Source organism: Rhamphochromis longiceps, linkage group LG9 (assembly GCF_057381845.1).
Source record: "Rhamphochromis longiceps isolate RC_006_pf linkage group LG9, R_longiceps_female_GT1.1, whole genome shotgun sequence".
In the NCBI taxonomy this organism is placed as follows: Eukaryota; Metazoa; Chordata; class Actinopteri; order Cichliformes; family Cichlidae; genus Rhamphochromis; species Rhamphochromis longiceps.
The window spans coordinates 2,110,120-2,122,326 of NC_140565.1; the positions used below are offsets into that span (position 1 = coordinate 2,110,120).

General features: G+C 44.3%; 1 protein-coding gene across 1 annotated transcript; it reads right to left on the reverse strand.

Annotated features, from left to right (window-relative positions):
- Positions 1-2,777: 2,777 nt before the first annotated feature.
- LOC146661517 (uncharacterized) lies at positions 2,778-5,505 on the reverse strand. Its single transcript, XM_085419439.1, has 2 exons — positions 3,002-5,505; positions 2,778-2,882 (listed from the first exon to the last, which is right to left on the reverse strand). Exons 1-2 carry the CDS (start codon positions 5,462-5,464, stop codon positions 2,778-2,780), a joined length of 2,568 nt encoding a protein of 855 aa, XP_085275565.1. The 5' UTR covers positions 5,465-5,505.
- Between the last annotated feature and the right edge of the window lie 6,702 nt (positions 5,506-12,207).

The window sequence follows — 12,207 nt, forward strand, 5'->3', positions numbered from 1 at the left end:
TGGTCCAGGTTGCTTGAATCTTTTTCTCCTTCCGTAAAATACGAGCTTGTCTTGCAATATCTGCATTTCTTTTTGTAAGATGTTCATTCAAATATACTCCACTTCCTTTCAAAAGGCTGGACCGTCTCAGCAATTCTACTTTGTGTTTTCGATTGACAAATCTCACTACAATTGCTGGAGGAGCATTTTTGTGCCTTCTAGGAAGAGTATAGCATGCAGATATATTGTTACTATGCAGGGGAAGATTTTTACTCGAAAAGAATTCCACAACCTGCCGTTCCAACGATTGTAGCTCCTCCATCGGGGGCACGTCCTCTCCTCGTTTTGCACCAGTCCCAGATTCGGTAACTCTCGCATATGTTCTGTGTTTAGTTTCCAGACCTGTAATGACCATTTCCTCGAGTCGAGCCTGCTGTTCTAGGTCGTCCACCTTCCTTTCCAAAAAATGGATTGTCTTATCTTTCTCCTTGACCAGATCTTTTAGTTCTTTGATTTGCTCCATCATCGACATTAATATTCCTTGTTGCTTATTTACTTTTTCAATTTCCGACGTCAACGAATTAAGTGAATGCTTAATCTCTTCCAAATCTTCTTCGACTTTCTTCATCTTTGCCATTTTGTCTCTCTTTGATGTCAATTATTAGTACCTTTGTTTGCCCAAACAAAATCTATAGCCAGAATTATTTGGAATTTTTTCTTATCACCAAACATTACGGCACCACCGCAAGGACGCCAATCCGGCTGTAATCACTTAAAAAGCAAAGACAAAGAAAAAGTGGTCGGAGCAGTCGTGACGGCATCCACTCCTTATAATAAACCTTCACCTACCTGCGAGTCCTGCCTTTGGGTTCCTTCTTCCTTGCCTCCACGCAACGCCTGACACATACAGAAGCTGTAATGTCTGTCTCAATCCCGCGGCTCATGTCACCCCTACTTGTGACCCGTATAATGACGTGAAAAAATATTTAAAAGAAATTATTCACAAAAAAGATTTAATATGAAGGCAATAGGCAGAGTGTTACAGGCTTCGCCCTAAAGAATGTAACCTCATGGGCAGTGTAGTCCGTGCTGCAGGGAGAATGGACTGTCTTACTCGTTATGTGTCTGTGAGCGAGGAAGGGAGAAAAAGGAAACCTACGAGTTGTCACCGAGCAGAAACGGGAGCTGGAAGCATGTAAATATAATAATAACCACTGCAACCAAAAAGAGAGCCTGACGAGCCCAGCTGTAAGTAAGCTATTAAGACTCGACTGTACGCTGTGTTTGTGTTTTTCTCCGAAACAATAAGTTCTGTTGGAGCAGCCTTTCAACATTTCTCTGTCTCTCGCTAGCAAAATTGACCCAGACAACAAAGTAAAGCTAGTTTAAAGCTACAAGCCCGACACGAACCCGACGTATTAGCCAGAGGTCCCTTTACTACGGTTCAGAGCCGCGGACCTGTTTTACAGTGGCTTACAAAAGTATTTGGCCTCCTTGAACTTTGTCACATTTTGTCACATTACAGCCAAAAACATGAATCAGTTTTATTGGAATTCCACGTGAAAGACCAACACAAAGTGGTGCACACGTGAGAAGTGGAACAAAAATCATACATGATTCCAAACATTTTTTACAAATAAATAATTAAAAAGTGGGGTGTGCGTAATTATTCAGCCCCCTGAATCAATACTTTACTTTTAAAAGTAACCTTCCCAACACTGGCCTTCATATAGTTAAGTTTTCTTTCCTAATTATGTTTAGGTAGCTTAGCGATTTTTATTTTTTTTTTCTTCAATTAAAAATGAAAGTGACGCCACAGTGTCACAGCTTTAAAGGCATGGTTAGGGTGGATCATGGGCTCACACAGAGGATTCAAATCTGTGTTAATGTCAAGCAAGTTTATTTTAGGGGTTGCCAATACACAATAATACACATAATCTCTGTCTTAAGCAAATTTTATGAGATCAGAAGTAGATTTTATATGTCTATTGTCATGTTGCTTAGCAACCACCTAGCAACGGGCTAAAATGACATCTGGCACCTACATTGCTGAGGGCATCCTATCGTTTTAATTCCATGAGATGTTATTCATAGTGTTAAGGTTGGTTCGAGTTAGGGAAGAGAAGAAAGCAAGCCCAAGTCGAAGTAGGTGTCAAAAATAGTGATCTTTATTACACACTTTGTGCACTAAGTGTGGGAAAAGACAATTTGCAATCGAATCCTCTCGTCAACTGAAGCATCAGTCTCCTTATATTGCCATTATGACATCACAGTTGGATCTTTACTGGAAATGATCTCAAATGATAACAATTCCCCGCCTATCACAAAGTTTTCCCTTATATAGACATCAACTGCTACTCTTAAGAGAAAAACAAGTGTGTATTACATTGTGCATTTTGTGAAAGTGTATTTATCAGAAAAACTGTCCTCAGATGACCCTCCTATTATTACTAAGTGTGTAGGTGAACGTGCGTGTGTGTTACATAAGTGCGTGCATGTAACTAGAGGCCGGCGTACGTGCAGAACTACACGCAGGCCTGCCAGGGCCCAACAGGACTAGTGGGTCTGTATGGTGTGACTGCACTAACGTGCAACAACTTTATATAAACAGTCAGTGTGCATTAATATTTGCTCAAAGTAACACAGATGTAATTAAAAGATTATACTGTCAACAGATTCAACAATGGTAAATGATTAATCAATGATAACTGATTGTGAGAATACAAAATAAAATATCTCCTGATCACACTCCTCCTCTTTGGCCTTTTGAAAAAAGGCCAACATTTAGAGATATTGTGTCACTCCTCCGTCCAGGCGGCTTCTCGCAACGGCTTCATATGTTCCGGACCAGCTGACCCAGCTGAACCAGAAGCTATGGCCCTGCTCACCAGATTACCCAACACCTGCCTCACCAGAGGAATGAGACAACACCCGATCAGCAACAAACCTAGAAAAACTAGAAGAGAAAACATGGCAGACATAAACAATCCCTTATATTGCCCAAAAACAGATGTGAAACTACCGCGTAGCCTGCTTTTAATCCTTCATCATCCCTGTAGCAGCATCCATCAGTGAACCAATCTTCAGCTCCTGTCAAAGGTTCTGCTTTCAAGTCTTCTCTTATCTTCTCGTCCACTTCAGCTCTCTTTGCGCAGTCATGAGGTTCTCCTCCTGACTCCATTAAATCTGCCATATTAATTCCTTCATGTGTGAAGGTCAAGTTAGGAGCGTCTAAAACTCTACACACTCTCTGTTGTGTAAGAGGTGTCATGGTGAAGGCTTGTGAGTTAACATATGCCACCACACTGTGGGTGGTCAGCACCTTCAACGGATGGTCCCTCACTATATGTGCTGTCTTTTGTATAATTTTTGACACCCCAATGGCATGTTGAGTGCATCTCGGGTGCCTTGTCTCTAATGAATTCAGCCTGATGCTGACGTACATGAGTACATCTCTTCCTCCCCCTTTTTTCTGAAACAACACCCCATTAGCTATCCCGTGTGTTTCAGAAACATCAAGATAGAAGGGTTGTTCATAATTAGGGATAGCAAGATCAGCTGATCTGGATAAGTCCTGTTTTAATGCAATAAATGCCGACTCAGTGGCCGATGTCCATGGCAGTTCAGCCTTAAGATTTCTGACACCTGCCGTTTTTACCAAATCCCTCAACAGGGCTGTTTTGCCTGCATAATTTGGAATGAAGTGCCGGCTGTATCCTGTTAACCCCAAGAATGAGAGCAACTCCTTAACCGTACGCGGTCTTGGATGTGTCAAAATCTGATCACGATGAGTATTTAGCAGACCCACTGATTTGTGAGCAATGACACGGCCCAGAAATGTTACTTCTGGTCGGACCAACTGCAACTTTTCTTTACTGACCTTGAAACCGCACTCAGCGAGTCTCTTCAGTATGGTAAGTGAAGCTGCCGTGCATGCCGAAGCAGACGGAGCTGCAATGAGCAAATCATCAACATATTGCACTAGTGAACACCCCTCTGGGAGATGGCATGGCGATAAAACTTCTTTCAACACTTGGTTGAAAATGCCAGGGGAAAGTGCAAACCCTTGTGGCAACCTTGTGTATCTGTACTGTTGTCCCCCATATGTGAATGAAAAAAAGTCCCTCAGAGACTCATGCAATGGGAGACAGAAAAATGCATTCGCTAAATCAATACATGTAAACCACTTCTGATCTGGTGTTAATGCCGTCAAGGCTGTGTATGGGTTTGGGACTGGCACCGTGTCAGTACGTAAAATGGCATTGATGGCTCTTAAGTCATGTGCCATTCTGTACTTTCCTGTCCCATGCTTCTCTACTGGCAAAATAGGAGTATTCCAGTAGGATTGAGAGGGCTCAAGCACCCCTACTTTCAATAGCCCCTCAATAGTTTCTACAATTCCCTCCTCAGCTTCTCTCTTTTGCCTATACTGTGGTTTCCAAATTGGCGTTTCAGACTTCAGCTGGAACAAAACGGGCGAACACGTGGCCTGGCCCACATCCGTAGGCCCTGCTGACCACAAGGTGTCAGGAAGAGTCGCAAGTGCGGCAACTGCATCCGCATGGTCTGTTCTTTCTCTCCCATGAATTCTTGAGATTTGTTGATGCTCCAACATCACTGTGTCCTCTGATTGACAAGTGATACGATAAATTTTGCATTTTGGCGAGTACCAAACGTCTGGAATCTGAGTAGCTTGCCAGCCAGGTTCCTCGAGGGCTCTTTTGACCATCGTCCCCAGCTCCTTCGCCTGATGACTCTCATGGACCGCCAATGTTATATGGGGCACTGAATCAGGTCCCATTTTGAACCAAGGCCGTTGTTCGTCGGTTAATTTTACTGCTGCCGCGACGCCCTCCGGACCGACATAGATGTTTTGAGAACACACATTCCAAGTCTGGCCTTCAAGGTCAGACTGGAACAGGTCCCTGTAAATTTCATCATCATTTCTATCATAATAGAGGGTGACATGGAACGGATCCCTGGGGGGAGAGAAGACTGCCAAGGCCATAATCCAAGGTTTCCACAACTGATATTGTCTTAGTATGCCTTCTTCCACCACACGACCCCAATAGATGTCAGCGGTCGTTTGTTCACAGTCTTTCAGCAAGTACTGGTTCTTTGAAAATGTCCCCAGGCACGGAAACTCTTTTCCTCCTGGAAGTGTAACTGTTAGTCCATCAGCTGAACACATGATGGTGGCCCCCAGTTTAATGAGCAGATCCCTGCCCATCAAGTTCACAGGCACATGGGGAGACACCACATAGCTGTGCTTCAATGTCTGTTTTCCCAGCACCGTCAGGGCTGGATTGGTTGTTGGCAGCGTCATTGGTACCCCAGAAAACCCAACAACACTGACCACATGGTTGGAAAGTGTGGCACTGTTTGGTTTTTGTTTCAGTGTTGAATAGGTAGCCCCAGTGTCCACAAGGAAGGTCATTTCATCTCCTTCCACACTCATTGACAACATAGGATCTGCCACTCCCATGTTGTCTGGTCTCTGTGGGTCCCGTCAGTACAGCTCCTCCTCTCCGCCCAGGGGATACTGAGCCGCTGGCGCCATGCCTGGGTTCGGAGCTTGATGTCCCCTTGTCTGGCCCACTCTGCCTCGAAAAGTTCCCTGTGCCTGGGGTGATGATGGATAAGCTGTTTCTGGTAGCCATGGCGTAGGACAATTACGAGCCCAATGTCCTCGTCCTCCACACCTTCGGCATACATTCGGGTCCAGCATAGGTCCCCCCAGACCACGGCCCCTTGGTCCACCTCCCCTTTGGGATCCACCACGTCCCCTCAGCGACCTAGTAGTCCCCCAATTCCCCGCGGGTCTTCCTTGCCTTGGGAATTCATTGGCGGGCCATCGGTCATCAGGGTACAGAACCGGATTCAAATCTGGCCAATCAGGCCCCGGATCGCCCCGTGGCTGCGCCACCAGCATCTTCTTAGGTCCATCTTTAGTTTCCTTTTTCTTTTCGTTTGATTTTTCTCTCGCCTCTGCCAATTTCAATTTCACTAACTGCGCTTGCGCCTCCTCCAGCTCCTGTTTTTTCTTGTTCACCTCGTCTTTCTCCAGCTCAAGTCGATGTATAATGTGCCTCTCCCATTTTACTGAATCCGCCACCGCAAAATCAGGATTCTTTTGTAAATCTGTTCTTACTCGTTCTGGGAGACCTGCTAATACTGCAGATCGGAACCACGCCCTTGGTTCACCATTCTGCCCAGGATGTTCACCAGTTTGAAGAATCCACTGTTCTTTTGCATGCTCCATAAACTCTCTAGGGGAATGTTCTGGGGTCCAAACAATCCTAGGTGTAGTGCCCATGTTATGAGTCGGATACTTCTCACGCACTGCGCCAGAGAGAGCATTTCGCACCCTTGCATAGGGGACGTCGTTTGGTTGGCATACAGTTCTTGCTATCTCTTCTACATCTGCGAGGCCTCCTCCTCTGAAGGTCCTCCCACCGATAGCTCGGAAATCTCCCAGAGCCAATTCCTCTCCTTCTGTAAGACTTCCTAGTCTCCTCAACCAAGCGGCTCCTCCCTCCGTGATTGGGGGCAGCTGCTTCACCAGAGCCTCAAGATCTCTGATATTGTAGGGGTGATAGACTGGTTCACCCCTTCCACCCGTCAATAAAGGCATTGTGAGGGATAATTCCTCCTCTGTGTCACACTGCCGTTCTCCCACTTGCAATGCAACATTCTTCCTCTGGTTCTTCTCAAAGATAGACGTTCTTTTATCTCTTGGTTCCTCCAGAACCCTCCCAGAGCGAAGGATCGTCCTTCCTATGGGAGTCTGAAACTTTGGGGCAAATCCTCCCCTTTGCAGGTTTGACACTTCTCTGGATTTTCGTGTGTTGCTTTCTACTGAGGCCGCCAAATCCTTTTCCAAGGCATAAAGTGTTTGAGCTACGCTACGTGGTGTTGCTACGCCTTCCTCCTCCAATTTTCTCAAGAGGCGTTCCAGCTGTATCACGGCCTCCCGATTGTCAGATTCTTTTCCAAAAACATGGCCTTGCCACTGTTCTTTCTCAGAATCATCAACCGTTGACCTCTGATTAGTTTTTCGGGTTGCCTTTGATGGCGCCTTCTGATACTGCATTGAAGGTGAGTCTTCCTCTGAAGTCCAGGCCTCCTGGGATGGATTTTCCTGGCTGGGCTGTTGCAATGTCACCTGTCCGGTGCTTGTAGACGCCACAGGTTGAGCTTCTTCTGTAGCTCTATCTGGGCTAAAAAGAGAGGGAGGAATCAAGATCAACCCCCGTGTAGTCATTCCTTGTGATGTCCCAGCAACTGGGTGAGGCTGACTTACCTCTGATGCAGCTGCCGCTGATTGAGACTGCATCGCTTTCTGTGCAGGTACCCCTGATTGTGGCTGCACTACTCCTGTGTCTGCCTCCACTGTGGCTGGAGCAGATGTCGATGGTGGAGGATTCTCCTGTAAGTTGACAATTCCACCTGTCACTTTTCCTGTTTTTCCTTCCGGCCCCCACATAGTACCACCCTCCAGAGCCACCACGGGACAAATATAAGGTGGGGGTGGGCCACTCAGGAAGTCCTTCAGGCTGGGATATAGCTTTCCCTCAGCCTCAGCTTCCTTTTTTAAGGCTGGCTGGATGTCGTTCACTTCCTCTTGCATCCAGTGGGAAACACCTTGGGAGATAATCATAAGCTTACAATACTTACTTTGTTTTTCCATCATAAGTTTCTTTTCAGCCTTTATTTTTCTCCCCTGGAAACGTCCTAAAGATTCCTCTTCAAGCTCCTTGATTCTCTCTTCACATTTCTCCCCTTGTCGTTGAAAGAGGGAGTGCAGAGGGATTCTGTCCTCCAATGTCTTCTGTTGATTTTCACATAATTCCTTCACTTCTTTTTCTAAATCCTGACACTGACGAGCAATCTCTTTTGAAGACGTCCCTTCAGTCATTTTAATGGCTTTCTTCAATTCCTGTATTTGCTCCTTCAGTGGCTTGTATCTCTTTCCCCCACCAGGGGTCGCCTTTTCCTCTTCAGCCATTTTGCTTTTTTTTGACCTCACTTACCTTACCAAAATGGCCGGTCTTAGGCTCCTCCCTTAGGGGTTGCCTCGTTGTATTTTCCTTTCGGCAGTCAGAATCTCACAAGCTGGTCAAGCCGAACTTCCGCTAGGCTCCAGCCTGAGAGAGAGAGAGACCGCCCACAGACACACACACACACACACCCTCTAATCCTCCTTTCAAGCTCAACGCTTGACAAACGTCTAATATAACAGTTTTAAGCACGCAAAGCCGGCGAAAATTCACTCTCACATTCACTTCCCTAACAACTACAAAGTTTTCACATACGAGAATAATCCAAACAATCTACCATGCACCGTTTTCCCTCCTTATACGAGAGACTCAACCAACTTTTAAAAGCTTTATTTACACAACATCAAATAGAGCACAGATCTATGCCTTTTCCAGGTAGAGAAGGAAATACGACCCAACTAAAAATCTCCCAACAATCACACAAAGTTCTCAAATTTTGTCAAGATATTTATCCCCACACTCCTACCTTACTGGAGTTTTACACAAGGGATCATTACTCATGGAATTCTATTAAACCATAATCACATTAGGAAATCACACACACAAAACTACAAGGTTTAGTTTAATATACTATAATCTTTTAACCATACTTCTGAGACCCCCTTTCACCTAACGAAAAGAAGCTCAGAAGGACAAAAAGGGAGAAATAGGGCCGCAGCTGTACACACACACTCTCCGCTCGTACTCGCGCGCGTGTGCCCGCTACTGCGCAGCACCACACGACCCCTCCCTTCTCTTAAGGAGAGATACACACACACTCTGTTCTCTGAGAGCGAGAGAAGAGAAAGGCGTTTTCGTTTTTTCACCCTCTGAATCCACACAGAAAAAATTCAACAACACAAGACAGTTTATACAATTTACACTTTTAAATGCACAGACACACGAGTAATTTATATACAATATACACGGGCCCACATAGACGTCATATCCCAGAAGAGGTTACACCTAACTTTTTTGACTAATTTAAAAGCACCTATAGCCCAGGCCTCGCCTTGCTGGTCAATACACACCTCGGGAACGCCCTCCCGATAGCGCTCAAATTCCTAAGAAAACACCATATGCCAGAACAACTTTATCTCAGTTCTCTATTTCTCTGCTGGTGTTGCTAAATTTTTGACTAATTTAAAAGCATCTTTCAGCCCAGAGCCTCGCTCTTGCTGATCAATTACCCGTCTCAAGTACGCCGCCTTGAAAACGGTCAAATTACTAAGTTCTAGTACTTTAAAACTGCTTCCCCGCCCGGACACCCGGATCTCCACCAGCGGCGTGAAATATCCCAGATCACGCTTTTGGCTTTACTTAAAGTTCACAAGCTCCTGACGTTTAAATAGGAGGCAGCCGGTCCGCGACTCTACCTGCCAATTAATGCAGTATAAGACACTCACTCCTAGAATGCCTGGCCATTAAGGGCGTCCCAACATTCCCCCGGTAGGCCAACCGAGCTTAAACATAACAACGCGTCCGTTGCATGTGGCGTCTGCCAAAACGCTGAACAACTGCATTCCTAGGGGCCGCGCCCCAGTCCTAATCAATTTTACTTATTTTAAAAGCCTCACTGTGGGTACCCTGCCCTCCAGTTTAATTACCTGAGACCCAAAACCGCGTTTTTGCTACCCAATCAAAACCAAATTATCCCTACACTACCGATTGACTGGCTGGCATTCCCAGTCAACCCACATTTAAACCTCTTAAACCGTATTTATTTGTTTCCACACACCTTAAACCGTATTAACTTAAACACATAACCACTTAACTCAAAAGTTCACCCCCAAAATAAACAGCAATGAATTTAGTCAGACTACTATGCCCTATTTTACAACTAATTAGTCAAGATCACTATGGACCAACGCCAGAAGCCCAGACTGAGTGAATATTATTTAATTAAATTTAGTTTTAACTTCCAATATAGCGCCTTTGGATAAAAATCAACAGGTGGTACTCACCTTTTCTTATGTCGCCTGGCGTCACTCAGGCTGCTGGCCTTCGCCCCCTTTGTCACCTTCCACGACGAGCTGCAAATCCCAAACCTCCCCAACCGGATTTCGGCACCAGGAATTGTTAAGGTTGGTTCGAGTTAGGGAAGAGAAGAAAGCAAGCCCAAGTCGAAGTAGGTGTCAAAAATAGTGATCTTTATTACACACTTTGTGCACTAAGTGTGGGAAAAGACAATTTGCAATCGAATCCTCTCGTCAACTGAAGCATCAGTCTCCTTATATTGCCATTATGACATCACAGTTGGATCTTTACTGGAAATGATCTCAAATGATAACAATTCCCCGCCTATCACAAAGTTTTCCCTTATATAGACATCAACTGCTACTCTTAAGAGAAAAACAAGTGTGTATTACATTGTGCATTTTGTGAAAGTGTATTTATCAGAAAAACTGTCCTCAGATGACCCTCCTATTATTACTAAGTGTGTAGGTGAACGTGCGTGTGTGTTACATAAGTGCGTGCATGTAACTAGAGGCCGGCGTACGTGCAGAACTACACGCAGGCCTGCCAGGGCCCAACAGGACTAGTGGGTCTGTATGGTGTGACTGCACTAACGTGCAACAACTTTATATAAACAGTCAGTGTGCATTAATATTTGCTCAAAGTAACACAGATGTAATTAAAAGATTATACTGTCAACAGATTCAACAATGGTAAATGATTAATCAATGATAACTGATTGTGAGAATACAAAATAAAATATCTCCTGATCACAATAGCCACAGCAAAATTATACTTGTCATATTACAGGATCATGTTGCTCAACAACCACCTTTCTCGTGAGGCTCTGCAAGGCCTTTAAAACAGCAACCTTTAAGTGCTGCAGTCCTGTCAAACTCCCCTCCCACTGCTCCCTTCATATGCTAAAATATGAATTAACTTCTGAAAGAATGCTGTGCAAGCAATGCCTAATTATCTGTCCACATAATTAGACAATTTACTAAGTAATTAGCACCCAATTAGCAAAACCTTCCTTGCATTCTCAGACTCATTTACTTTTCATTCCAATTACCTGTCCAGACTGTCAAGGAATCGTTTTTTCGGTTGCACTACAATCAAATGTAAAAAGACTTTAAAAGGTACTTAAATTTGTTTATGTTGCAAATGAAGAAATCAATTAATTGTTCTAAGCATGCACGATTACAATATTAACTTTAGTTAATCATCTTGTATTTTCAAGATTTGTTTTCAAAATAGTCCTTGGAAATTTTCAAATCACCCGCCAAAACTGCAAAAATAATAATTCAGCTTAATCTGTCTGCTTTTCATCTAAGGTAAGAGTATATGGTAAAAAAAGGAAAACATAAATAAATAAATAAAAACACAGCAGTTGGCTTCCATCACAACTTTGAACAAATAGTTAGGCATTCATTACTTTCTTTTGTGTGAATGGCTCAAAGGCTGTTTTTATATGGTGGTATTAAAGTAATGGCTTTACATTCTGTCTAAAGAGGAAGAGAATCTCTTCCTACAGTTGATAGGTAGCACAGGAATGTTTGAACCATAATCTTATTTTTCCGTACTGTTGCTTAAATACTGATTCTGAACTTATTCCTTCATCCATTTGGATTTGTCAATTCCAAGTACTCAAAACTCAAGTGGGGTAGACTGTTTAAAAAAAATAAAGTAAAAATGGTCACATTCAAGAGGTTTCTTCTGGCATTTCAAAGTATGACGGAGCATAAGCAGGGATGAAACTAAATAAGTTCAAGTTCAAATTTTATTCACCACATGCAGTGACAGGTTGCCCTGCAGTGGAATGAATCCGCCCCCCGACCTCACACACACAACACAGCCATCACATGGGGATACAAGTCAGAGAACGGTTGCATTACAGTATAACACTGAAATGTACACTACAATGGGAAAGTACAAGAGGAAAAAAAGAGACCTCCAGGAGGACAGCATGAGAACAGGAAACAAAAAAAACTCCTCTGCACAGAAAGCACATAAATGTCCACAGTACAATATTATAGAGCACGTGACCAGCAACAGGGTTGGGTAGGGGATAAGGAGTAATCCCAGGCAACACAGCAGCCATCCTGCCACTGCGCCGACTCTCCAGCGCGGGCCCGGACCCGCCTCATGTTCCCAGGAGGCAACAAGCATTGAAGGCGTTGGAAGGGGAGGGGGGGGCGTGTGAATGCTTATCAGTGTAAGTGTATGTGTGTGC

Excerpts from the sequence above, each read along its gene's own strand:
- LOC146661517 (XM_085419439.1), bottom strand. The coding sequence starts at position 5,464 with ATGGGAGTGGCAGATCCTATGTTGTCAATGAGTGTGGAAGGAGATGAA. Across the intron at positions 2,883-3,001 it reads GATTAAAAGCAGGCTACGCG|GTGTTGGGTAATCTGGTGAG; the intron begins GTAGTTTCACAT and ends CTGGTGAGGCAG.